Source organism: Mastigoproctus giganteus, chromosome 10 (assembly GCF_048544385.1).
Source record: "Mastigoproctus giganteus isolate SK-2022 chromosome 10, ASM4854438v1, whole genome shotgun sequence".
NCBI classification, from domain to species: Eukaryota; Metazoa; Arthropoda; class Arachnida; order Uropygi; family Thelyphonidae; genus Mastigoproctus; species Mastigoproctus giganteus.
In genome coordinates this window covers 93375340-93402883 of record NC_143584.1, presented here as the reverse complement: position 1 = coordinate 93402883, position 27544 = coordinate 93375340, and the positions used below count along the sequence as shown (strand labels likewise).

At 40.0% G+C, this 27544-nt stretch overlaps 1 protein-coding gene across 1 annotated transcript in view; it reads right to left on the bottom strand.

Moving 5' to 3' along the window:
* E(bx) (nucleosome-remodeling factor subunit NURF301 E(bx)) overlaps window positions 1-27544 on the bottom strand; it is a 693176-nt gene that overhangs the window by 120114 nt on the left and 545518 nt on the right. Inside the window, exon 22 of the mRNA XM_090382976.1 lies at window positions 14065-14468. Within this exon, the coding sequence (XP_090239102.1) occupies window positions 14065-14468 (404 nt within the window). The remainder of the gene's footprint in view (window positions 1-14064; window positions 14469-27544) is intronic.

Sequence of the window (27544 nt, the reverse complement as noted above, 5' to 3'; positions counted from 1 at the left end):
CTCCCTCCTCCTGACAAAACTCTCAAGGGAGTGGATCCTAAACGAACTTGAAAATGGCGATTTGAAAGGAAATTTTTAATAAAGAGAGGGAGGTTACCCCTAAGACCAAAGTTGTAGAGGTCTTGTAATATTCCAAATTGCCAGGCTGTGTTGAACGCTTTTTCGATATCAAAGAAAACTGCTACCAGATGCTCGGATTTAATAAAAGCATCACAAATGCATCACAATTGGAGGTATGTTGACGAGGCTACTACAGACGGTCGTTTTCAAAGCCGCTAAGTGGATTTTTCTTATTTATTGATTTGAAATTATTGTTTTTCTAAAACTTTTGATTTAAATTTAGTAGTATAACATTATTTTGTGATTTTCTGATTAATTTGGTGTATTTATTCTTTACTCGGCCTTGTAATTGCATAAAAGTATCGGTAAAGGTTTCCACGTGTTTCAACTCCGCTAACCGTTCGTAATTTTCCCGCCTTTGTGATACGATATACCGTACTAGATAGCGTTAGTTGAACTTCGTTAGCAGTTAAATTGTACGTTTAAATAAATACATATAACGACTTAGATTACAAACGTAATATAATTAATTTTATTTAACATAATTAATTATACATATAACCACTTAGGTTACGTAACATAAATAATTAGTAAAAACAAATAATTAATACATAACTTGATACGAAAGTTATATAAAGGGATTTCGCAGATAACACTCGTTACTGAAACGTAAATATTTCGTAGATAACACTCGTTACTGAAACGTAAATATAGCGTTATAACTGTGTTTGGATACAAGTTTAGGATTTAATTTTGTACAGAAATCGAAATTTTATTGAAAGTAACTCTAAATCATGACTCAAACCAGAGCAGCAAAGCAAAGGGCTCAAGCTAATGGGAATGCTGTGGCCCAGGGGAGAACTGAGGGGGGCAGTTGTCCTCTGAATCACAGCCTTGTAAGATGCACTATTTGCTTGATGTTTGCGGAGCAGTCAAGTATGGGACATGATACTGCCATGGGGGATGTCTTTGTGTGTGTGCGATGCAAGGAGTGTAAGGAGATAAGGCGACAACTCAGCGTTGTTATGGGCCTATATGAGAGCTTGAAGGATAGGGTGGATGCCCTCGAAGGATTACAAGTGAGGGGCCCATCAAGCTCTCAGCTGCCCACACCAATGCCAGAGCTTGCACTTGGTCATCGCGGAACACAGCGGCAACCCCCAAGGCAGAATGCGCTGGTCCCAAAGGAACTAGTAGTTGTTGGTGACTCTATTGTCAGGGAAACGGGAAACATGCTTTGTAAAAAGGATAGGTGGAATAGGACCAGGGTATGTCTGCCAGGGGCAAAAGTTGATGACGTTGTAGAGCGGATATCATCTTTTAAGGGCACAAAAGGTGATATAGTTGTACACGTTGGCACTAATGACATTAAGAGTAGGAGACCGGCGGAATTACTTGACAAGTACAGGTCACTGATGAAAAAAAGCCGTGAATTAGGGTTGAAATTGAAAGTGTCTGCAATTCTGCCCAGACACGATAGGAGGGAGTATATGATGAGAGCCCTGTCAATCAATTCGGCCCTGGAAAGATTGTGCAGGGCTCAAGGGGTAGAATTTTTTTCAGCCTGGTCTGTACTTGTTAACAGGAGAGACTGCTTCTACAGGGATGGGATACACTTAAATAGAAAGGGTGCAAGAATGTTTGCTGATGCTATCGAGGCAATGTTAGGTGGGTCGGAAAACTGCTAGATTGGGGGGATACAAGGACTAATAGATTAACAGTAGCCACTGGCAGAGGTGAAAGTGATTCTTGCACTGCTTCTATTGGAATGAGCCGCAGCCTGGAAAATAAGATGCAGGATATTTCAGAGACTGCTGGGAATCATTGGGGTACAAGTAAACACATGGGTTGTGTTAGGGTAGCTAAGAAAAAGAACAGGTGCATGTATACTTGTGTGTACACCAATGCTAGGAGTTTAGTAAATAAATTTGATGAATTTGAGGTATTGCTCAAAACATCAAAGGCAGATATTGTGGGGATTTCAGAGACGTGGTGTCACACAGATATAAGAAATGCAGAACTGGAATTTGGGGAGTACAATGTCTACAGAAAGGATAGACAGGATAGGAAGGGAGGAGGGGTTATGCTATTAGTTAAAAAACACATAAAATCCAAGGAAGTGAAGCCAGTCGACATCGCTGGACAGTGCAGTGTCGAGTCAGTTTGGTGTGACATAAGCATTGGGAGATCAAAATTGAGAGTAGGAGTGTGCTATAGGCCTAATGACTCTGATGAGTATAATAAGAAACTGTTCGGAGAAATAGAGTGGGCCAGTAAATCAGAGAGTCTTATAATGGGGGATTTTAATTTCCCAGATATTGACTGGAATTTGGGGGCTGGTCACTCACACAGTAGCAAGGCTTTTGTGGATTTATTGGATGATTGTTTTCTACATCAGCATGTTCGGGAGGCAACTAGAGGGAGTAATACTCTTGATTTGATTATCAGTAGTGATTCTTCATGCATTAAGAATCTGCAGATAAATGAACCACTTGGTGGCAGTGATCACAGTGTGCTGAAGTGGGAGTTACTCAAAGAGGTAACTACCATTAGGGGTAAAGGGAAGGGGTATTGCTTTCGTAAAGGCGACTACAATGGACTGAGACAATATTTAAATTCTATACAGTGGGATCAACTGATGATATTGCCAACAGCAAATTCAAAATGGGAAGCATTCAAAGAACTTATCGTGGAAGCTACTAGGCTTTACATACCAACTAAGAAATATTGTTCAAGGTTTAGGCCTAAATGGTTGTCAGATGAACTAATGAGGCATATGGCAGAGAAGAAAAATGCATGGGATACATACAAATTAACACGTGACACGGACGCCTATGATAGATACAAGTTGATCTGTAACCAAGTTACAAAGGAGGTTAGGCAGGCGAAGGCAGATTACGAGAGATCCTTGGCAAGGGATGCGAAGAAAAACAGCAAAGAGTTCTTTACTTATGTAAACTCTAGAAGGAAGGGGATGAATCAGATTGGTCCACTTGAGATCGATGGGTCAACTGTTGATGACCCTGCTCGGGTAGCTAACAAACTAAATGAATATTTTGCATCGACATTCACACATGAGGAGTTATTCAGCGAGGGGAATGCCAGAGGTGTATTCAAATCTAGCAGTAAGCTAGAGAATCTTGTAATAACTGAGAGCAAAGTGGAGGAGAAATTGTTGAAGATAAACACAAGAAAGGCACCTGGGGTGGATGGGATCTATCCAGTTATATTAAAGGAGGCAGCAAAGGAGGTAAGCAAACCCTTAGCCATAATTATGAGAGCTTCCTTGGACTCAGGGGAGGTACCCATTGACTGGAGATGTGCAAATGTGACCCCAATTCACAAAGGGGGATCAAAGGCTGACACAAGTAATTATAGACCTGTGAGTTTAACTTCTGTTCCCGGAAAATTAATGGAGGCACTGGTGAAAGAAGCACTGCAGGATCATCTAGACAAGACTTCAGTTATAGCTAGGACACAGCATGGTTTTGTTAAGGGGAAGTCTTGCCTGACCAATTTGATTGGATACTATGATGCAGTCACAAAAGAACTGGATGCAGGGAATAACTTTGATATTATATACTTGGATCTTAGAAAGGCTTTTGATACTGTTGCACATGGAAGACTGCTGCACAAATTGGAGCAGTGTGGCATTGGAGGCAAGTTGCTGCTATGGATAAAGGGGTGGTTGAGGGGGAGAAGACAGAGAGTGGTAATCAATGGACACTGCTCATCGTGGACTAATGTTATTAGTGGAGTCCCTCAGGGTTCAGTATTGGGGCCTTTATTGTTTTCTGTATTTATAAATGATATTGATGATGGTATATCAGGCTTAATGTCCAAGTTTGCAGACGATACGAAGGTTGGCGGGGTTGTCAAGGACACTACTGACACTATGCTGCTGCAACAGGATTTGGAAAGGTTGAGCAGATGGGCTTCGAGGTGGCAAATGAAGTTTAACATTGACAAATGTAAAGTACTACATATGGGAAACAGCAACCCCAGAGCAACGTATCAACTCTGTGGTACTACACTGACAGTGGTAGAGAATGAAAGGGACCTGGGGGTGGTGGTGCAGGCAGATATGAAGTTCTCTGAGCAGTGCAGACGAGCTGCAAGAGTAGCTCATGGTGTATTGTCAATGATATATAGGAATTTTTCTAGCAGGGATAAGGAGGTGATTATTCCCTTGTATAAGGCAATGGTCAGGCCACACCTAGAGTACTGTATACAGGCCTGGAGGCCTCATTTCAGGAAGGATGTAGAGCTGCTGGAACGAGTACAGAGAAGGGCAACTAGATTGGTGAATGGGACAAAGGGGTTCTCTTACGAAGAAAGGCTTAAGTTTTGCAAATTACAGTGTCTGGAAACTAGGCACCAGCGGGGTGATCTGATAGAGGTGTACAAAGCCTTGAATGGTTTGAGCATGCTCAATGCTGATGGGATTCTTCCTCTAGCTCAGAAAAATCACCTGAGAGGGCATAAATTCAAATTGAGGAAAGACAGATGTAGGATAGATGTGCGGAAATTTGCCTTTAGCCAGCGGGTGGTTGGTGGGTGGAACAGACTTCCATCCCTTGTCGTGGAAGTTGATAGTCTAAATAAGTTTAAGGCTCAGCTGGACAGGTATTTCGAACGAACAGAGGGGTGAAGTGGAAGTGGTTATTTTTATTTATTTATGTTACTTTTTTTTTTTTTTTTGGCTGATGCTGCATAAGCTTGCTTTCTTGCATCAAATGCCTCTACTAATGCTAATGCTAATGTATGTTTCAAGTCGGATAAAAATGATCCAAAATGGATCTGTCTCTTTGGAAGCCGCAGTGTGTCCTGGAAAGCAAACCATTTGTTTCCAAATACCACACAAGACGGGCATTAACCATTCTTTCCAGGACTTTGCACAAACAGCTTGTCAGAGAAAGAGGACGATAGTTACTTGGATTTCTAGGATCCTTTCCTGGTTTTGGGAAGGCAAGAATGATTGCTTTCCGCCAGGAATCTGGAAATTGTTTATTAAGGAAAATTCTGTTAAACAAAATTTATAGGTGATTTTTAGAATGTGGTGACAGATGTTTTATCATTTCATAGTGGATGTCATCGGGCCCCACAGCACTTACATGCATAAGAAAGAGCGCTGCATTTAACTCTTCTTGTGTAAAGAGCTTGTTATATGGTTCAAGCCCTTTTGAAGAGAAGTTTGATGGATGTGTGTCACGTTTCTCTTTGAGGGCCAAAAAATCTGGGGGGAATGATGTTATTGCAGATATTTACAACTGCAGTTCGGTCTGCAGTTGGACATCCATTGTGCTTGAGAATCACCGAAAGGCATGGTGGGTAATTTCCCTTCATTTTCTGGATCTTGTCCCAGACTACTTTTGAGCTGGCAGTCTTGGTTATGGATGATCTAAAACAGATCCAAGATTTCCTTTGGCTCTGACGTTGGATATAACGTGCTTTTGCACGTGCACGTTTAAATGATATTAAATTATCGGTCATGGGATATCGGTGGAATATCCCCCAGGCTTTGTTTTATGCCTTTTTTGCTGTTGTGCATGCTGAATTCCACCAAGGTTTAGGAAATAGTGGAAACTGGCTGGACGTTTTTGGGATTGCAATTGCAGCTGCTTGGACAATACTTTCTGTGACGTACACAACTGCATCATTGATATGTTCCCCATTGATATGACTGTAGCGATGTCAAGATTTGCCAGATGTTGAAAGGCATTCCAGTCAGCCTGACATGGTCTACCACTAGTTAGGGTAGTTATCACGGGGAAGTGATCGCTTCCATATGGGTTTTCTTCCACCTCCCAAATAAGTGAAGGAAAGATTAAGAAAGATTAAGGGGATTAAGAAGGAAGAAAGATTAAGGGCAGAGAATGTACGGGTAGGCATGTGGAAGAAGGTGTTTGTTCCCACATTTAGGAGGGAGAAGTCATTGTCAGTGAGCATATGCTCTATGACTCGACCCCTTCCATTGACGTTAGCACTACCCCACAGAGTGTTATGGCCGTTAAAATCCCCAAGAAGTAATAAAGGGGGAGGCAATTACATGATGAGATCATCAAGGTCTTTCTGGCGGATGTCAATATCAGGTGGTAAATAAAGAGAGCAAACGGTTAATAAAAATCCCACTTTAAGGCAAATTGCTACAGCCTCTACGTTGGTTGTAAGTTGCAAAGGCTGAAAGGGAATCTGGTTGCTCATGAGGAGTGCAACTCCTCCATGAGCAGGACCATCCCCAATTCTGTCCTTACAAATGATCGTAATGTTACGCATGGTGGGGGTCATCATTTGCTTTTAAACAGGTTTCCTGTACACAAAAGCACGCTGGCTTGTACTTTTGCAAAAGTGCCTTGATGTCATTAATATCTCACCGGAATCCACAACAGTTCCATAGGATTTTAGCCATTATTTTGGCTTGGTGGGTCCATCAGGCGGCTTCCGAGGTACTGAGGGCTTACTTTTATAAGTCTGGGATTTTTCTTTTTTGGGGAATGGGCGCTGTCCTGTATCCATTTCTTCCTCTGTAAAGAGTTCCAAGGCTGAATCGTCATGTACCTCCTTGGTTTCGACATACATTTTTTCTTGTCCTGACATGGGCTGTTGATTTTTTTGTAATGTTACTTTAGTGCTCGCTTTTGATAGAGCTGGAGCACTGGGAAGGTACCGATATTGGAGTGGCAGCTGACTGAGATTTCTCTGCTGGTTTTTCTGAACTTAATAGATAGCGGGCGATGGGCGTGAATGACTCTTTCGGTGGTACAGTCATATCCGTTTGGTTGCCAATCGAGCATTTATTGGATACCTTTTCGGTGTATGTTGTTTTACCGCTACTTACTAGTTTAACTGCTTTCCTGGCCTCATGGTATGAGATGTTAAGTTCTACCTTTAGTCGTATTTCCTTTTCTTCCTTCCACTGCTGGCAAGCCCTTGAATATGCAGGGCGTTCTCCATTGCGGTTAATACATGCAGCTTTCGTGGCTGAACATCCAGTTATTTCGTGGTCCTTTGCACCACATCGAGTGCATGCAAGGGAACCATGGCAGGCCATTTGCAAGTGTCCGTATTTTTGACATTTGAAGAATCTTAAAGGGTTTGGTACATATGGCCTTACTTTACAATTCAGGTACCCAGCTTTAATCTCATTAGGTAATATTGCCATATTAATGTAAGGATCAGGTTTCTAGTAGGTACTAAATTCCAATCCCTACGTATGAATATTCTCATGGCAGCTGTCACTCCTTGTGGCTTAAGTTCAGAGCAGATTTCTTCCTCCGACACTTCCATAAGATCCCAGTCCGAGATCACACCACAAGAAGAATTTAATGTCTTATGAGGGGTGATTTCTGAATAAAGAAGGGCGACATCTTTCCAATGGATCTTTCAGATGTTGAATGGATAACCAAAGAGTGTGGGATTGGTACTGATTTTTCTTCCTTTCTTGGCTGTTTGGCTGCATTAGTCATATTCTCTTCATCTGTATTTTGATCTGGTAGGGACCGTGTTGAGATCCCAGGAGAAAGGTTTAGAGTTTCAGGGTTCATAAGTGTTTTGGAATGGCTCAGTGGCCGGGCTCCCCACCCACCACGGAGCCCAAATGGGATACCCACTACCCACTCGGAAGTGGAACGCCAGGGCTACCCAGACACTATACCCGCACCTCTGCCAGCTGGAGTCCTGTCTCTCGGACCTTGAGAGAAGGGGCATGGCACTGACACGGTAGACCCTTGCAGGTGAACCTACTAGCCGATTGATCTTGGCTGTGCCATCCAGGAGCACCTGGATGGCTCGGCTGCCTTGTCGAAGCAGGGGCCAAAGTGGTGTATTGACGCTGGGCTCCTCAACCACCAGGATCCCCCTTTCTGAATTTCCATGGGTCGCAGTGCATGGCAAACACGCCGGATTCCATTGATGTTAGCCTGGAACCTAGGCTGTGGGCATTGGATCCCAGTGATGCTAATCTCGAAGCCCAGCAGCATCACTGGGAGGTCCCCTCACCACGTACAGGTGCCCACGTCGAGGGGTTTTAATAGAGAAGTTGCATGATGGTAAACGAGCATGCCACGGTGGAAGTGGTTGCCTTGGTGACCGGGCAACATTGTATACCATGAGGTCGAGCTCTCTGAGCAACTCTTGGACACGGATACCAAAAGGCCGGTTGGCAGTCTGACAAATGTTATATAGGTTTTCCCATCATGGCTTGAAAACGGATGTCCATGTAAGGTTGTCTGGCAGGGATTTTAATTTAAAGGTATATTTTAAAGACAACTGCTTTCGTCAGAATGACAGTGGTGGTCCAGTTGCTTCAACATATAAACTCTGGACAGGGGATGTTCTAAATGCTCCAGTAGCAATATGGATGGCTTGGTGGTGAACTGGGTCCAGCCACCTAAGTACGCTGTTTCTAGCCGATGCATATACTTGGGACCCATAGTCTAGTTTAGATCGGACAAGCGCACAATAGAGGTTGAATGAAGTGGAGCTGTCTGCTCCCCATTTATTGGAGGAGATAGCACGTAGGAGGTTCAACCCTCTTGTGCACTTTGTCCACGGTTGACAGATATACGGTAAAAATGTCAACTTCTTGTCGAAAATGAGCCCCAAGAATTTTGTCTCGGGTGCTACTGGAATGATGTCTTGTTCAAGTTTAAGTTCTGGTTCACGGTGAAGGTTCCGTTTGCGACAAAAGTGCACGCAGACAGTCTTCTGTGGCGAGAACCCAAAACCATTAGTCATTGCCCAAGAGTTGATGTGGTCAATGGCATGCTGCAATTGTCTTTCAATAACCCTCATACCGCAAAAAGATGCTAAAGTCATCTACAAAGAGGGCACTGTTTATGGTTGGAGGAAGTTGTTCAGTTATACAGTTAACTTTGATAGTAAAAGGCGTAACGCTTAAAACATCCTTGTGGAACTCCCTCTTCTTGGCAGAATGGCTGGAAGAGGGTGGATCCTACACGAACTTGGAAAGACCGGTCTGCAAGGAAGTTTTTAATAAGGAGGGCAATGTGTCCCCTAAGACCAAAGTTATATATGTCTTTTAAATTTCCATATCTCCAAGCCGGGTCGTACGCTTTTTCCATATCAAATATGCACTTGGAACTTTTCCATATCAAATATGCCCACTACCCGCTCGGAAGTGGAATGCCAGAAAGATCTCTTTCCTGAAATGTGAGCACCTGGTGCTCACATTTCAGGAAAGCATCACATATAGGTGTTTCCAAGTGGATTAAATTGTCAAGTCTTGACCTGTTCCTTCGGAAGCCACATTGTATCCTGGAAAGGAGGTCATTAGCTTCTAAATGCTTCTTCATTAGCTTCACAAAAGACGATCATTGACCATTCTTTCCAGGATCTTGCACAAGCAGCTCGTCCAGAGCAATAGGATGATAATTTTTTGGTATTTTTGGATCCTTTCCTGGTTTCGGAAAGAGAAGGACGGTTGCCATATGTCCTGAGTCTGGAAATGTCTCTTCAATATAGATTCTATTATAGAGACAGAGCAAACGATCCATGGATTCGGACGAAAGGTGTTTAATCATCTCATAATGGATGTTGTCTGGCCCAACAGCATCGCCTTGGATAGTGAGAGTGCTGCTTTCAGCTCCCACTGTGTAAAGGGCTGATTGTATTCCTCGCAATTGTTAGAGGGCAGCTTCAGGTGACGTTTTTCTGACCTTTGTTTGAGCACGAGGAACTCTGGGGAGGGTAAGATGTTTCTGAAGACACTTTAGCAAATGTCTCCCCAAGAGTATTTGCAATTGCAGTTAGATCTGCAATTGTACATCCATTATGTTCCAGGATCGATGATGGGTGTGAGGTGTATTTGCCCTTCATTTTCCGAACTTTGTCCCAGATGGCTTTGGGATTGGCAGCCTGTGTAAGCCAAAAGGAACCTTGGATCAGATGAAAATCTGATCCAAGATTCCTTTTGGCTCTGACGTCTGATGTACCGTGCTTTGGCACGTGCACGTTTGAAGGCTATTAAATTATCTGTGGTGGGGTAACGACGAAATATTCCCCATGCTTTGTTTTGAGCCTTCCTAGCTGCTGTGCATTCTCTATTCCACCATGGTTTTGGAAAACGTGGAAAGCAGGACAATGTCCTTGGAAATGCAACTGCCTGGACCATACTTTCTGTGATGTGCTTTACTGACTCATTAATTGGCTCCTGGCTGACTATAGTGGTATTAAACGTTGCCAAATGACGAAAGGCATTCCAGTCGGTGTGATCAATCTTCCAACGTGGTATCCTCGACTGGTGACATTGTCTCTCATTAGAAATGGTGGACTTCCTTATTTTTATCTGTTGTTTGGTTTTTAGGAGCATTAGCAACTAAGGCCATATTGCTCCGGAGATATGCAGTGGTCATGGAACCGCGGTCTAACCAAGAAGTGTGTGCTACACACTGCTGCTCCTGCCCACCTGGCTATGGAGGCGCTTAGAAATGGTGGATAACACGGGAAAGTGATCACTACCAATAAAGGTTTTCTTCAACCTCCCATGTACTCAGAGGCAGGAGGGAAGTGGAGCAGATGGAAAGATCATTGGCAGTAAATTTAGAAGGGCCAGATCATTGTTTTCAATCAATCGCTTGATAATCCGACCTCTTCTATTGATGTTAGAACTACCTCACAGAGTATTATGTTCCTTGAAATCCTCTAATAATAGAAAAGGGGGTGGCAATTGCTTAATGAGATCATCAAGGTCTGCCTGAGCGGTGGCATTCCCAGGTGGCAAATAAATGGAGCAAACAGTTAAAAGGAACTCTACTGTAAGACGAATTGCTACAGCCTCTAGATTAGTGGTGAGAAGCATAGCTTGAAAGGGGTGTAGTTACCCACAAGGATAGAGACTCCTCTGTGGGCAGGTCCATCCCCAGCTCTGTCTCTGCGAATAACTGAGCAGTTACATAAGTAAGGGTCCTCATTTGCCTTTAAATACATCTCTGTAAGCAAAAGAAAGTCGGTTCCTGCTTACTCAGGAGAGCCTTGATGTCATCTCTATATCTACGGAATCCACGGCAATTCCATTGCAGAAATTTAAATGTACCCATTATTTAGATTTATTGGGTCCGTCTGGTGGCTTCCAAAGGGCTGAGGGCTTCATTTTCTCAGTCCTGGGTTTATCTCTCTTTGGAAAGACTGGACATTGGCCTGTATCCATTTCTTCTTCTTTTGCTAAGAGTTCCAGGACAAACTTATCCTGTACCTCCTTATCTTCGACATCCATTGTCTCTTGGATTGTAGATGCCTGTTCCCCTTTCTTTGGAGTTTCTTTAGCACTGTGTTTTGGAAGCGGTGGAGCACTAGGAGGTACGGATATAGGAGTGGCAGCTGACTGTGATTTTTGCGTGGACTTTTGGAAACTTAATAAATAGCACGCGATGGGGGTGACTCCCTTGGTGGGATACTCATATCAGTCTGAGTACCAATGGTACTTTTCTCAGAAGATTTCTGGGCGTATGAGAGCTTGACGCTATTTATTGGTTGGATGCATTTTCTGGCCTCCTGATATGAGATGTTTAGCTCTGTTTTTAATTTTTGAATTTCCTTTTCATCTTTCCACCGGTGGCATGCTCAAGAGCATGTGGGGTGTTCTCCTTGGCAGTTAGTACAACTAGGCTTAGAAGCCTAATATTCCTTGTTCTCGTGGTCTTTAGCACCACGGAGAGCACAGGCAGGTTGTTGTTGTTGTTTGGTTTTTAGGAGCATTAGCAACTAAGGCCATATTGCCCGGGATATGAGGTGGTCATTTCCTGACCTTTCCGCATCCTCCGTATTTGGTGGTGACGGGCTCGAACCCCGGTCTAATCAAGGAGCGTGTGCTGTGCACTGCTGCTCCTTCCCACCTGGCTACGGAAGCGCCTGCACAGGCAGGGGTGCCACGACAAGCTGTTCGAGAGTGGCCATACTTTTGGCATTTAAAACACCTCAGTTTAAACAGCCTGCTTTTATGGAACTTGGAGCCCTTTAGGTGTTGAATGTTAGGATGAGAACTCGGGTAGGGATGAGATTCTCATCCTTCCGCGTCAATATTCTTTTGACAGCCATCACTCCTTGGTCTTTAAGTTCAGAGCAGATTTCTTCTTCAGAAACATGAAGAAGGTCCCACTCTGATATGACACCACATGAGAAATTCAAGGTTTTATGGGGGTAACGATGATGGTTAATCCCCCTAATGATGTGGCTTTCAGTAGTTGCTGGCTTGCAGCCTCAACTAAAATGTCTCCAGAACGTAGCCTTTTGACAGATTTTGGAGATCCTGTCAACCCTTCTAATCCTTTCTGAATGAAGAAGGGTGACATTTTCCTGAGTACCTGCTCTCCGGTGGAATGGAGAATGAGGAAAAGTGGTGTCACAGATGGTGGTCTATCCTCAGTTCTGGGCCTTTCTGGGTTGCAGTTATCAGTATTGTCCATTCAGTTAGGTAGGGGGCCCTTGCTGGGGGACCCAGAAGAAATAGAATTTAAATTACTCATAGGAGTAAGATAAAAATTTCTGATGCTCTAAGTACCTCACCCACCACTGAGCCCTACGAGGGGACGCCCAATCGTGAACCAGCAGGTACTGCATACACGAATGGGACGCCAAGTTCGCTTAGGAGCACCATACCCACGTTTCCAATAAGCCTTGATCCTGTCTCAGGACCAAAGAGAGGGAGACTTATTGGAATGCAGTTGACCCAATCAGTAAGAACCACCTGCCGATTGATCCCAGTCGGGCCGGTCCAGGACCACCCGTCGGATTCCAATCATGTAACCCTGGAACCATGGTATGGGCGTTAGATCCCAGTGATGCTAATCTGGAAGACCAGCAGCATCACTGGGAGGTCCCCTCACCGTGTAGGTGCCCACATCAAGGGGTTGTGGCAAGTGGTGAGTGATAGCCATGTTTGCTTTATATTATGCAATTTTGTCAATTTTGACTAACAAAACCATTCCCCTTATGCAGTATTTGACTGATTTGGCACCATGTGACTTCTGGCTATTCCCAAACCTAAAACAAGGACATAAAAAGAAAATAATCGGAGTCAATTCAAGAAATCAATAAAACATGGTGGACGGCCAAAAATCATTCCCAAAGTAGACTTCTGACATTGGAACAAGTGTGTGTGTGTGTGTGTGGTTGCACTAAGGAGATTACATTGAAGAATATTAATGATGCAAACATTTATTCACCACTGAATACAATTTATTTTTTGCAACATCCACCACACGTTTCAATCAAACCTTGTAAATTATCACTTTGGCATTTTAATTTTATCCCCCTTTTATCCCCCTTTTGAAGCTGCTGCTGAAACTGATATACCAATGCTTGTGAACTAAAAATTAATAAATACCAAGTATTATTATTGAAAGTGCTGATTTATAGATGATACTAATAACATTGGGGATTTTCTGTTTCTCTCTTACACACACACACATTATGTGAGAGAAACAGAAATTCTCCCTGACAGTATAGTGGTTTCACCACTTGTCACTTGTTTGGAGAAGTTATTATTATTATTATTATTATTATTAGCCATATGCTGCAAGGAAGCCTGAGACTTATGCTGCACCAGACAAAAAAAAAAAAAAAAAAATTCCCGAGTACCCCGAGAGAGAGAGAGAGAAGTAGAAAGGAATCACCAAGAAAAAGAAGAATGATGATATCCAGCTCAGGACCCTGGGTGTGCCAAGCCCATACTCACCAGATATGAGCCCCTGGGGTTTGATTGGTTATTGTGAGTTTTATGGTGCATCAGCATCTAAGGCTATTGTGTGCCAAGGAGAGGTCTGAATCAAGGCTCATCATGGCATGAAGGAATTTCTTCAGCCCACAAAAATTTATTTCAGCCCACACAATATGCAAATCAGCCTGTGAACACACACACTTTCTTGTACAGAATTACACAATGATGCAATATGGTCTAAGTTGATGATGTTACTAAAACTCAACAACAAAAAACAGTAAGCAGACAGATGAAAAATCTTATAACAATTAAAAATCTGAATTTCTTACCTGGTGCTGTCATATGGTTTTCTACATACACAGTAAAGCTTTCGTTCACTGATTTTCTTATCTGGAAATTTATTAACAGGAGATGTTTTCTGTTTTTTCACTTTGATATTCCCAGAAGCAAAAGGTTCTCCACTTCCGCCTGTATCACTTTCACTGGAATGGGATTTTCTTTTCTTGGGAGGCTTAAGATACTTTTCCTTTTCTGGCTTTGGTGGTACTTTAAGAGGTTTAGGAGATTTAGTAACTTTGACAGTTTTAGGAGACTTAGGGGGTTTCAAAGGTTTCTGAACTTGCGTTGTAATCTGAGGTGGTGGTGGTGGTGGTGGCAGTGGCTGTGGGATTGATTCTGGTGAGACTGGTGGGGGAGGTCGTTCTCTTTTTTTCTTTTCAAGCTGGAGCTCAGCCTGAAATAGAAATAATATCAAAGAAACTTTTGTTTAGGCACAGAGTTAAAGAAAGCTTCATGCTGGGATGGCAAAATTGTAATATACAGGTGATTCAGAAAAAAAAGTACAGTTTTAATATTTCCCAGAAATGAAAACTGACAATGGGAAAACAAAACAGAATCTTTGAAAGTTTTCTTAGGAATCTACAAGCCAATGATATGAGAAACTCACACAAAGTTTTTTGAATCAGACTATTGATGTCAATTCAATAGTTCATTTCTAACCAGGAAGTCTGTGTTAGCTGATAACAGTTAATTGCTATGAAGAAATTTTACATAGGCAGCACATCCCAAATATATCTACTCTTGTACAACAAAGGTCAGAGGGATGCTACTTCTGCAGTGATCTCATGTTTCAGTTCAGGAACATTTGGTAGCAATGTTGACATAGCATTCTTTAGGTAACATCATAAAAATGGTATTAGGTCTGGAGATCTGTGGACCTACGTGTTATCCTCTTTGGAAATTCATCCCATTCATTCCTGTGGTGATGTAATACCAAGATATTCTGCTACAGTGAACACAAAAGTAAGGAGGCATGCTGTCTTGCTGGAAAATGAAATCAGTGGAATCTTCATTTTACTCAACTTGTCCAAGAAAATGTTCCACTAATGTCAAAAAAAAAAAGAAAAAAAAAAAAAAAGAAAAAAAAGAAAAGGACCATAAATTTTTTGATGTGAAACGATGCAAAAAACATATTTTTGAGCAGTCCTATTATGTTCTACGACTTTCCAGCTCAAGTAAAAAGTGTTTTTATCACTGAAAACAAGTTATGCTGCCATACCATTCTCTTTTACTTTTTTTGTTGAAAGCTGCAACAAAACTCATATTGTTTGCACTTCTCGTTCTGTTTAACACCTGCAGTAACTGCAACATATTTATCTCACAGCTGCTTCTGTGAGTGGGTCTTTGTGGGCACTGCTGAAAGATTTCTCTTATCTGGGGGTAGCCCATATCTTTCACTTGCAAATAGTAGACTGTGCTTACACCAAGTGTAAACTGACTTATGTGTAGTGGGTCATTTTGTAATGTATGAAATTCATATTGCACATTAACCAATGAATTTGTCTTTTTTTGTAATTCAGCTGAATAACACAAAATCCTTTTCTCGTAGTGAAGCTTTAATAACTTTAACAAGTTCTTTCTATAAAACTAGACAGAAATGTAACAAGTTCTTTCTATAAAACTAGACAGAAATGTAATTTCTGTCTAGTTTTATAGAAATTACATTTCTGGCAGTGATTTAAAAAATAAAAGAAAACAAAATCAGAGTTTATCTATTGTTTGGTATTTGAGAATTTACCGTCATATGCATGGTTAGTGTTTCACAAACAGCTGAAAGGTGGTTATTTTTGAATCACCCTGTATATGTACAGAAAATTCTATATTTATATATACCTGTAAGTTCTATAAGTGCACAGGTTTGTTACTTATCTCCCAAGAAGGAAAGCTTTTCTGTTTCAGTTTTCCCACATACATGCATACTCATTCAACTGTGTCCATTTTATAAAAAGTGAAATTCAGATATTTTTAATAAATATTTTTAAAAAATAAATGAACATCAAATAAGAAAAAAGTTTTTTATTTTCTTTTTAACTTAGAACGTCTAGGATTTTTTTAACAGTGTTGCAGTAAATCCCATTTTGGCTGAACATGTTTTTATCTGTTCTCAATGATATGCAATTTTGTATTGTTGCATTTTTCAAATAACAAGGATTTATAAAATTTTGCTTTTTGTTGAAGAAATCTGCCTCAGAAACTGTAGAAATGATTGCAGAAGCATACAGTGAAAAAACTTTATCAGAGGCAGGCTGTTGAAATAGTATAAGCATGTCCAATTTAATTTTTATTCCTTTTCTTTGAAGCCTTTACCCAATCCTTTCTACATATACTAATTTCTAATCATATCTCTTCAATTCACTCTTTCAAGCTCCTCCACACCATATCTCAAAAGCTTTAATTGCTGTAATATCATTTCCTCCCCCCTTTTCAGTGCCCATGCCTCATCCCTATAAAGCATGAGTCTCCCTCCAAAATTTCTTTTCTTTGAAGCCTTTACCCAATCCTTTCTACATATACTAATTTCTAATCATATCTGTTCAATTCACTCTTTCACGCTCCTCCACACCATATCTCAAAAGCTTTAATTGCTGTAATACCATCCCCCCCTTTCCAGTGCCCATGCCTCATCCCTATAAAGCATGAGTCCCCCTCCAATACAAAACATTTAGGTAACCTCTTCCTTGACTTCATATCCATTCCCCCATTAATTATAATGAATTTATCTGTGAGATGTCACATATATTTTGAGGTTTTACATATTTCAAACTCAGGATGCCATTGTACTAATTTTATCAAAATTAATAACTGCATTACAACTAGGAAACCAACCCTTTTTACTAGTGAACAGTTGCTGAGTTACCATCTTGATAATTCACACTGTTTCTCAAGAAATAAAAAACATTATCTGATACAATGAGACAAAATCATATGCCAGTAAAAACCAGAGTATCAGCTATGAGTATAATGATTATTTATTATAATTATAATATTAAAATAATTAAAAATCAAAGGTGTAAAAGAAGACCTTTTCAAAAATACTTTTCAAGCACTTATTTATTGAGGAAAGCGTTTGAAACATCTATTCTACAACTGCCCTTCCTCAATTCGAATTTATGCTCCCTCAGGTTCGTAATCTGAGCAAGAGGAAGAATTCCATCAGCATTGAGCCTGCTCAACCCATTCAAGTTCTTATACACCTCAATCAGATCACCCCGCACGTGCCTAGCTCCAATGATGCAATTTGAAGAATTTAAGCTTTTCTTTCTTGGTAAGAGCATCCTTTCGTTTCCCTCATCAAACTTTCTGCCCTTCTTTGTTACACACTCAAACAACTCTACATCCTTCCTAAAATGAGGCCTCCAGACCTGTACGCAGTACTCAAGGTGTGGCCTGACCACTGTCTTCTGTAAAGGAATAATCACCACCTTCTCTCTACTAGCAAAATTTCTATATATGATTGACAAAACTTCATGACCTGCTCTGGCAGTCCATTTGCACTGCTCACTTCATATCCAACTGCACAAGTGTTTCATTCTCGACCTCCTGAGTGTAGTACCACACAGTTGGTATGTTTCGCTTGGGTTACTGCTACCCATATGCAGTACTTTGCATTTGTCAACATTAAATTTCAGTTGCCATATCTCAGCCCATCTACCCAAATCTTCTAGATCGTGTTGCAGTAGCACACTGCCATTAACAACCCTGCCAACCTTTGTATCATCTGCAAACTTTGACATGAAGCCTGGTATATACCTTCATCCATATCATTGATAAATATACAAAACAACAGTGGGCCCAACACCAAACCTGAGGGACTCCACTGATAACATTAGTCCACGAAGAGCAGCGTCCATTGATTACCAATCTCTGCCTTCTCCCACTCAACCACTCTTTTATCCATTGTTGCAACTTACCTTTAATACCATACTGCTTCAATCTGTACAGTAGTTTTCCATGTGTAACAGTGTCAAAAGCTTTACTGAAATCCAAGTATATGATATCAAAATTATTTTTTGCATCCAGTTCCTTTGTAACCACATCATAGTATCCAAACAAATTTGTCAGACAAGACTTTCCCTTAACAAACCCATGCTGTGTCTGAATTATTACTGCAGTCTTGTCTAGATGATCCTGCAATGCATCTTTAACCAGTGTCTCCATTATTTTTCCCAGAAGAGAAGCTAAACTAACTGGTCTGTAATTACTTGTACCCTTAGATTGTAAGATGTAAATACCCTTAGATTCTCCTTTGTGAATTGGGGATACATTTACACATGTATAAGGCCTTGAGTGGTTTGAGCAGGCAGGCTTAATGCTAAAGGGACACTTCTGCTTGTGCAGATTACGAAACCGAGAGGGCATAGATTCAAATTGAGGAAAGACAGTTGTAGAATAGATGTGCAGAAATTACCTTTAGCAAGTGGGTGGTTGATTGCGGGAACAAACTTCCATCTGTCCTTATGGAAGTTGATACCTTAAATAAATTCAGGAAAGAACTGGACAAACTTTTGGAGGGAATGGATGGGCAAAATAGGAAGGTGGTTTTTTTTGGCTGATGCTGTACAAGCTTGCTTTCTTACATCATATTCCTCAACTAATGCTAATGCCAATAATCAAACAATATAATCAAAAACAATTACAATTATTACAATTACAAAGTTATTAATTAATTAATTACTTACCATTGTAATAATTGTAACTGTTTTTGTAATATTGTAATATAATCAAATTTCTGACTATTTTCTGTCTCCCAACAGCATGATCTGATGATGGGTATCAGCAAGATGCCTGAAACATCACCTTAATGTATAATGATTTAGGTGATTGCTTAATAAACTATATTATTAATTTCACATGGTATATGAGTGGTACACTGAAAAGACAGAATTCATGGGATACCTGGCGCTGTCACTCCTCTCGCTAGTGGATGAACCCACCGCTTGACAGGTATATAGGTACACTGCATCACTGCATTCACATAGACCAGTGCTTCTCAAAATGGGCAATATCGCCCCCTGGGGGGCATTTGAATTATCCATGGGGTGTTAGGCATGAAAGGGGGCGATAGGTCATCAACTCTGCCAGGTAACAAATCTTTACTACTGCCATACGTACGTTTCATAAAAGATGAAAAGTTGAACGAAGAATTATTATTTTCAAGATGTCTAGAAATGTATACCAAAGGCGAGTCTATATTTCAGGTTACTGAAAAGTTTTTTAAAGACAGGGAAATTCCACTTACAAATGTACTTGCTTGTGCAATGGATGGAGCACCATCAATGATTGGCCGTTACAAGGGTTTTGTGGCTTATTTAAAAAATGCCGTGCCAAATATTATTACTGTTCATTGTGTCATTCACAGTCAGCATTTAGTTGTGAAAAAACTTGGTGATCAACTGCACAATTCTCTACAAACTGTTATTACTGCTATAAACAAAATTAAAGCACATTCTTTGAATGATCGTATATTTTGAAAGCTTTGTGATCAAAACAGTGAAGATTTTGAATGATTGCTACTTCATTCCGAGGTTCGATGGCTGTCAAAAAGCAACTGTCTCAACAGATTTGATGAACTCTTTGATACTGTTGTCGAGTTTTTTGAAGATAGGAACAACGACCTTAGTAATGACCTCAAGAAAATTAAAACTGATATCGTTTATTGTGCAGATTTATTTACTAGATTCAACTCAATGAACTTACATTTACACGGACAAGATGTAACTCTTATTAAGGTGAAAACTCAAATTTCAGCATTTATTTCGAAATTAAAGCTTTTTATGGGCAACGTAGGACGACGTGAATTGTATCAATTTCCAAATCTGTTGGAAATAGAGAAAAAAAGAAAAAATAGCTGATGAAACTAACTTTTTGTAATCATCTAGAAATGTTGCACAGAGATATTCAGGAAAGGTTCGAAGATCTCCTTAATTTGAAAATTCTTTTTTAAATAATGACGATGGTGCGTTTCGTAGAAGAAGAATTGATTGAGTTACAAAATGAAGTTGAACTGAAGCCAAAATTTCAAAATTCATATCAGGAATTTTGGTTACAAAAGAAAATCACTGACCATTATCCTGCATTGTGGGGAATTGTAAAAAAAAAATTACTTATTTCTTTTCCAACATCATATCTAGTCAAAACCGGTTTCAGTGCTGTATCTCAATTGTTGACAAAACAAAGAAATTGTCTGGATGTTGTTAAACGTGGTGATTTACGATTTCTACTTACAGACATTAAACTTAATATTGATAAGCTAACAAATCTCCACCAAGCTCATCCATCACATTAAATATTAAAATATAATTAACTATTTCCATTAATATCATGACTTATTTATGTAAGTAACTTTAATTTTTATGACTTAATTTAAGCGACTATAACTGACTTTATTCATGTAGTTTTAATTTTTTACGAAGAAGGAATAAAGTGCAGTAAATAGTTTTCTTTATAATTCACACACATACATGCAGGGCTGCATTTACATTTTTGGAGGCAAACAGACAAATATTCATTTAAGTTATTTAGCTTCACTTTATACTGGTGGGCTAAAAAAAAGCCCTGGCGAGGGCTTTTTTTTTTAAGGGGGGGGGGTGATCCAAAAATGTTTGAGAAGCACTGACATAGACGGTAATTCAAAGTCAGTGTGGATAAACGTTGTGAGTTAACCAACTTTGAAAGAGGGATAATAGTGGGTGCCCGATGCATGGGTCACTATCGTGGAGGTGGTACAGAAATTGCACTATTCCCCATTCGAAATTATCAAAAGTTTGTTTGTTATTTGGTTTTTAGGAGCATTAGCAACTAAGGCCATATTGTTCCGGGAATATGTGGTGGTCATTCCCTGACCTTTCCGCATCCTCCATATTTGGTGGTGACGGGATCGAACCCTGGTCTAATCAAGAAGTGTGTGTTACACACTGCTGCTCCTTCCCACCTGGCTATGGAGGCGCCATTATCAAAAGTGTCATCGGAAATACGGCATTTTCGGAATAACTTTTCATCGTGGATAGCTCTGTGGGCGGTAATTTGTTGTAATTTGGTTTTTTTTAGGAGCATTAGCAACTAAGGCCATATTGCTCCGGGATATGCGGTGGTCATTCCCTGACCTTTCCGCATCCTCCATATTTGGTGGTGACGGGCTCGAACCTCTGTGGGCGGAGAAAGGTGGTGGATGAACGTGGCTGTTGAGATCTGTCTCGCATTGTTTCAGCCAACTGGAGACCTACAGTGGCACAAATCACCGCCAACTTCAACGTGGCAGGTGCCAGAAATGTCTCCACCAAGACCGTCATGTGATCATTAGCTGCAATAGGTTATAGGAGCTGCTGACCCATCAGAGTCCCATTGCTAGCAGTATGACACAGTACTCTATGCCTCAACTGGTTGAAATAAATCGGCACTGGACCTTGAATGATTGGAAACGGGTCTCCTGGTCTAATGAGTCCCCTTCCCGGTTATTTCGAGTGGATGGGAATGTGCATATCTGGTGGAAACCACATGAAGCTATACACCCGTCATGTCAACAAAGAATTGTTCAGGCAGGTGGAGTCAGTAATGGTCTGGGGTGTGTTCAACTGGCATACATTGGGACCTCTGGTACATTTAGATGCATCTCTGAATGGTCCAGGTTATGTGTCCATCCTTGCAGACCATATGCATCCCTTCATGGTCACCGTGTACCCACAGGGCAATGGACTCTTCCAACAGGACAATGCGCTTCCTCAGAGCTGTGGTGACTAGATCATAGTTTGAAGAGCATTCCACAGACTTTACCACCATGAAATGGCCTTCCCATTCACTGGGCATGAACCTGTTGGAGCGTCTTTGGGATGCTGTGGAAAGGTCCATTCGAGCTTTGGATCCTCCACCTAGAAATGCAATGGAACTATGGAAATATCTGTGGAATGCTTTCACGAACTACTGGACTCAATGCCTCGCTATGTGACTGTCCTGATCCAGGTGAAAGGTGGGCCTACCTGTTATTAGGTAGGTATCCCATGATTTCTGTCCACTCAGTGTAGTAATAATCTTAAAATGAGCAATAATTAAAGTAAATAAAATGAAGTTACAAGCGTAACAAGAAATTAACTTCTTACAGTATGTTTGTGTGGCTCCCTCTTGACTATGGTGGCACTGGTACAACTGCCCCATTGATCCTAGTAAATCCACGATGATAATAACAATCAATGGTTTGGCTAACCAGTCTTTTGCTGCATGGTGTAGTTTACATGGTGTTCTCTGTTCTTTATTCTGTTATAGATAATTAGATATTTTTAGTGTACCTCACAGACAGTACAGAGTTATAATCAGAATCCTCCCATGCCTCATGTAAAGGACCAAGTTTGAATCCCATCAAAGATGCAAGAAGGTACGTTAATGGGCTTTTATCACACAGTTTCAATGTCAGTCGGTTTTGGTCAAGAGCAAAATGTGCGTTGTCGTTTTATTTTATTTATTTATTTATTTTCATTTTTATTTCCATAAACTTGGGCTTTTTTATTTACCAAACTGCCAACTGACCAGAGAAAAGAGAATTTACTTTGTCTGTGTGTGTTTAAAATATATTGGTGTATAATTGGAAATACAGTGGGCAAAGAGGATCAAGACGTTTGTTCATCTTTTCATGATTTTAGGAAGAGGAGATTTGAGGATTTACTTAACAAGTTCAGAGCAGTCGGGGAATGTTGAGAAAAAGTCACTAGTTACGACTGACATTGAAAGAACTATCTGCATAGATAATACTTCGAAAATTGGAGGAGGAGGAGGGGATCATATCTGTTAGCCTCAATTGTCTGGTATGAGTTTACAAAGGCTGAAATTTTAGGAATTCAGATGAGAAACTGAATTGAATTGACTGACAAACAGCTGTAGAGGATAGGCAATTCATGGGAAATGGGGGGGGGGCGTAAAGCAATGCTGCTCTCTGTTTCAACCAAAGTTTACCAACTGACAAAGGCATAGGGCCTCCACAGACACACCAAATAGTATAATGCATTAAATATGCCTTGCTCCTTCCATAGCATATCACAGGCACTGTTTTTTTTGCCAGTATAATAAAAAATATAAATTTAAAAATATATCTCAATATATATTTAGAAAAATAAATATCTATACAGTCTTCATTTGAGCTTTAATCCAAAAAAACAGTTTTATCTGGAAATGCCAGTTAATGCAGCAGTTTTATTAATACTGAAATTAATGCTTCCCTTGGGCATCTCTTCTTGAAATTTTGAATATACATTCATGAAAAGAATGTATAAAGAGACAGTTAGTATTTATTTTATTTTATTTTTTTCAGCTTCCCATGTTTATTTCTGAGAAACAGAGACTTTCAAGTTGTGATGGTGAGAGTGAATCTGACATATCCATTGTTTAAAAGCTGCATTCTGTCCCAAGGCCAAAGAGGAAGATATTGATCGCAGGAGTTTCATCACTTTTATACAAGGATGATTTATATTAAATCATCCTTGTATAATCAAGGATGATTTAATAGGAACTTATAAGGGAACTTATAATCAACACAAGGAAATTTATATTACATTAAATGCTATGAAAAACCAGTGAATTATTTTTTTGTATGCCTGAGTTATATGAAACAGGCACAAACTCATTAAGACAGGCATTTTTTTTTTGTATCAAAACAGATACAAAACCTACACTGTTTCGGGGCAAAACAGTGTAGGTTTTTAAAAATTCTGATCTGGCAACAACTTCATTTTAACAATGGACAGCCAAGATAAAACCAAATTAATATTTAAAAGCATTTACCCAGAAGTGCATCCCCCCCCGCACAAAAATTCCACTAAGAAACTTGCTCCAGAGCTGGCTTCTAGCAAAGAAAGCTTACACGTTTCTCAAGTTCACACATGAAAGGATTAATGGGCAATTCATGAGCATATTCTCTCAAACTGATTGTCTTGTCAGGTTGTTCTGGGTATGGATGGTCCAGACCACCATTTTCTCCAGAACCAAACTGATGTGATTACTTCTTAAAGATATAATCACATCAATTTAGATTCTCCTTATTCTCATGTGATCCATAAGAATAAAGAATCAACTCACACACAGAAGCCCACATCTGAAATGACAAACTTATTCATTGTGATTAACATCAACTAAGAGATTCTGAAGAAGTTAATAGACCATTTTCAACAGCAGCTAGAGATGGTGTCAAATGCAGATAATTTATATACTCAAAAAGTTTTAACAGGACTTATTTCAGTCTTCTGTGTTTTACAAAGAAAATTCAGCTTGTTATGTTATGTATTTCAGTAAACACAAGATGTCTCAAAAAAATGTATATACACATTTCATGCCAGAAAACTATTGTCAAAGAAATGGGAATATATTGTGCAAAAAGGATGGGTGAAATAGGATCAGGGTATGTATGGCAGGGCAAAGGTTGCTGGCACTGTAGAAGAGATATCATCTTTTAAGATGAATGAAAGGTGATACAGCCAGTTCTGCTATAACTTGCATTTTCGTGACGTGAATTTGCTCCAACATGACTGATATATTAGGGAACAATGGTAGTATAATGCATTTTTTGGCATTGGCTCATGCACGATTTTGTCTGCAAGTAACACCAGGGGAATGAAAACTTGGCACCAAGCTGAATAGCGACCTGTGCAGCAATGCATACAAGTTTAAGAAGCTTAAAAATATCAAATGTGTGAGAGCTATATATATATTTTTACTGTAGTTGTGTTGGTGGAAACAACACATGTTATTCGTTGTATTCACAAGATAACATGTGATATTGCAGGCCGACTCGCTCTTTCAGGAGCTCACATTTTTCTGTTCAAACAGAAATTTTGTGAGGCATGATAGCATGAGCATAGAAGAACATTTCTTCTATGCTCATGCAGGCAGAAGGGAAAGTGATTATTGCACAGATTCTATTAGAACAAGAAGCTGTCTGGAAAGAGGGTGTCGAGGATTTCAAGGCCTACTGGGAGGGGGGGGGGTCATGGAATAAGTGAATACATAGGCTGTGTTATGGTAACTAAGAGTAAGAACAGGTGCACATATACTTGTATGTACACTAATGCTAGGATCATAGTAAATAAATTTGATGGATTTGCAGTATTGGTTAAGTTGTCAAATGCAGACATTGTAGGGATATTGGACATGTGGTGTCACTCAGACATAATGGAGGCAGAATTTGAATATCATTATCATTATTAGCCATATGACACAAGGAAGTTTGAGGCTTTTGCTGCACCAAGCAAAAAAAAAAAAAAAAAGAGTTACCCTAAGAGAGAGAGAGAGAGAGAGAGAGAGAGAGGAATCGCAAAGAAAGAGAAGAATGATGATATCCAGCTCAGGACCCTGCACGTGCCAAGCCAATACTTACCACCTGTGAGCCCCTGGGGGTTGTATGGGGGACACAATGCATACAGAAAGGACAACTAACAACAGCACAGGAGGTGCAGTAATCTGCACCTCCTGTGCTGTTGTTATTTGGTTTTTAGGAGCATTAGCAACTAAGGCCATATTGCTCCGGGAATATGCAGTGGTCATCCCCCTGACCTTTCTGCATCCTCCGTATTTGGTGGTGACAAGCTCAAACCCCAGTTTAATCAAGAAGCGTATGCTATGCACTGCTGCTCCTTCCCACCTGGCTACGGAGGTGCCTGCACCTCCTGTGCACCATCTAAACTAAGAGCATTAGCTCTTAGTTAAGATGCATATTAAATTTAAGGTAGTGAATGAGGTTGACATGAGTGGCCAGTTGCAACATTGAATCAGCTGGTGTGACAAGCACTGGGAAAATAAAAATGAGAGTAGCAGTATGTTATAGGCTTAATGCCTTTGATGAGTATAACAAACAAATATACAGAGAAACAGAGTGGGTCAGTAAATCAGAATGTCTCATAATGGGGGATTTGAACTTTTCAAATACTGACTGAAACTTGTGGGTTGCTCACTCACTCACAAAGCAGCAAGACTTCTGTGGATTTACTGACTATTTGCTTTCTATAGCAGCATGTTAGAGATGTAATGAGAGAGAGAGGTCAATATCCTTGATCTGATTATCAGAAGTGATCACAATGTATTGATGTGGGATTTACTTAGATTTTTTTATTGTTATGGGTAATAGGAAGTGCTTCTGCTTTCATAAAGGTGAATGACTACAGTGGCCTTAGACAGTTTTTAAATTCTACACAATGGGACCCCATGACAATGTTACCAAAAGAAAATTCTAAATGAGAAGCATTCAGGGAAGTAATCATAGAAACTATTAGGCTTTTGATATCAACTAAGAAATACTGTTCAAGGCTTCAAACTAATCACATTAGTTTGATGTCACACAAACTAATCAGACTTGTGTCACACAAATTAATCAGACTTGTGCCCAAGAAGAAAAAATGCATGGGATGCATAAATTAAGTGATAGAGAAGCCTATGGGAGGTATAAACTAGTCTGCAATAAGGTCACAAATGAAGTTAGGCAATATAAAGCAGATTATGGGAAGTCTTTGGCAAAGGATGCAAAGAAAAGCAGTAAAGACTTCTTTACTTGTGTAAGCACTATAAATGATTTTGTGATAACTGAAAGGAAAGTGGAAGGGAAATTATTGAAGCTAAACATAAAAAGGGCACCTGCAGTGGACATGATCTATCCAGTTAGAGTAAGGTAAACAGCAAAAGAGGTAAGCAAACCCTTAGCCATAATTATGTCAAACATATCCCCTTAGCCATAATTATGGCTAAGGGGATATGTTTGACATTTCCAATCCCTGTGGACTGGAGATATGCAAACATATCCACAGTTAACTAAAGGATCAAGGGTGACATAAGTAATTACGGACCTGTTAGCTTAACTTCTATTTTGGAAAAATAATGGAGTCACAAAGAAGTAATGAATGCAGTTATACTTCGTGATCATATCTGACCAATTAGATTGGATACTCTGATGCAGTAACAAATGAACAGAATGCAAAAAATAATTCTGATATCATAATTCTGATTTCGGGAAAGATTTCAATACTTTTGCAATAAAAGACTGCTGTACAAAATGGAGCAGTTTTGAATTATGGGCAAGTTACTGCTATGAAAAAAAAAAAAAAAAAAAAAAAAAAAGGGGGGATGGTTGAGTGAGTTCTCTGAGCAATGCAGACAAGCTGCCAGGAAAGCTCATCGGGTTTTGCCAATGATATACAGAAATTCTTGCGTGGATAAGTGATTATCCCAATGTATAAAGGTCAGGACATCTTGAGTACTACATATTAGGGCTTACAATACTGGAATCTCGAATACCAGGAATTTTATTCCAGTATTTAAATACCGGAATCTCGAATACCAGGAATTTTATTCCAGTATTTAAATACCGGTTTTTCGGTACTAATTTTAAAAAAATAATTGTTTATAATTTAATCACATAAAGGTTATAAAATCACCTTTATGCGATTACGACGTCGTTATCCCTACTAGCAAATGTTCGATAAATCACCGATAGGACACAATGCA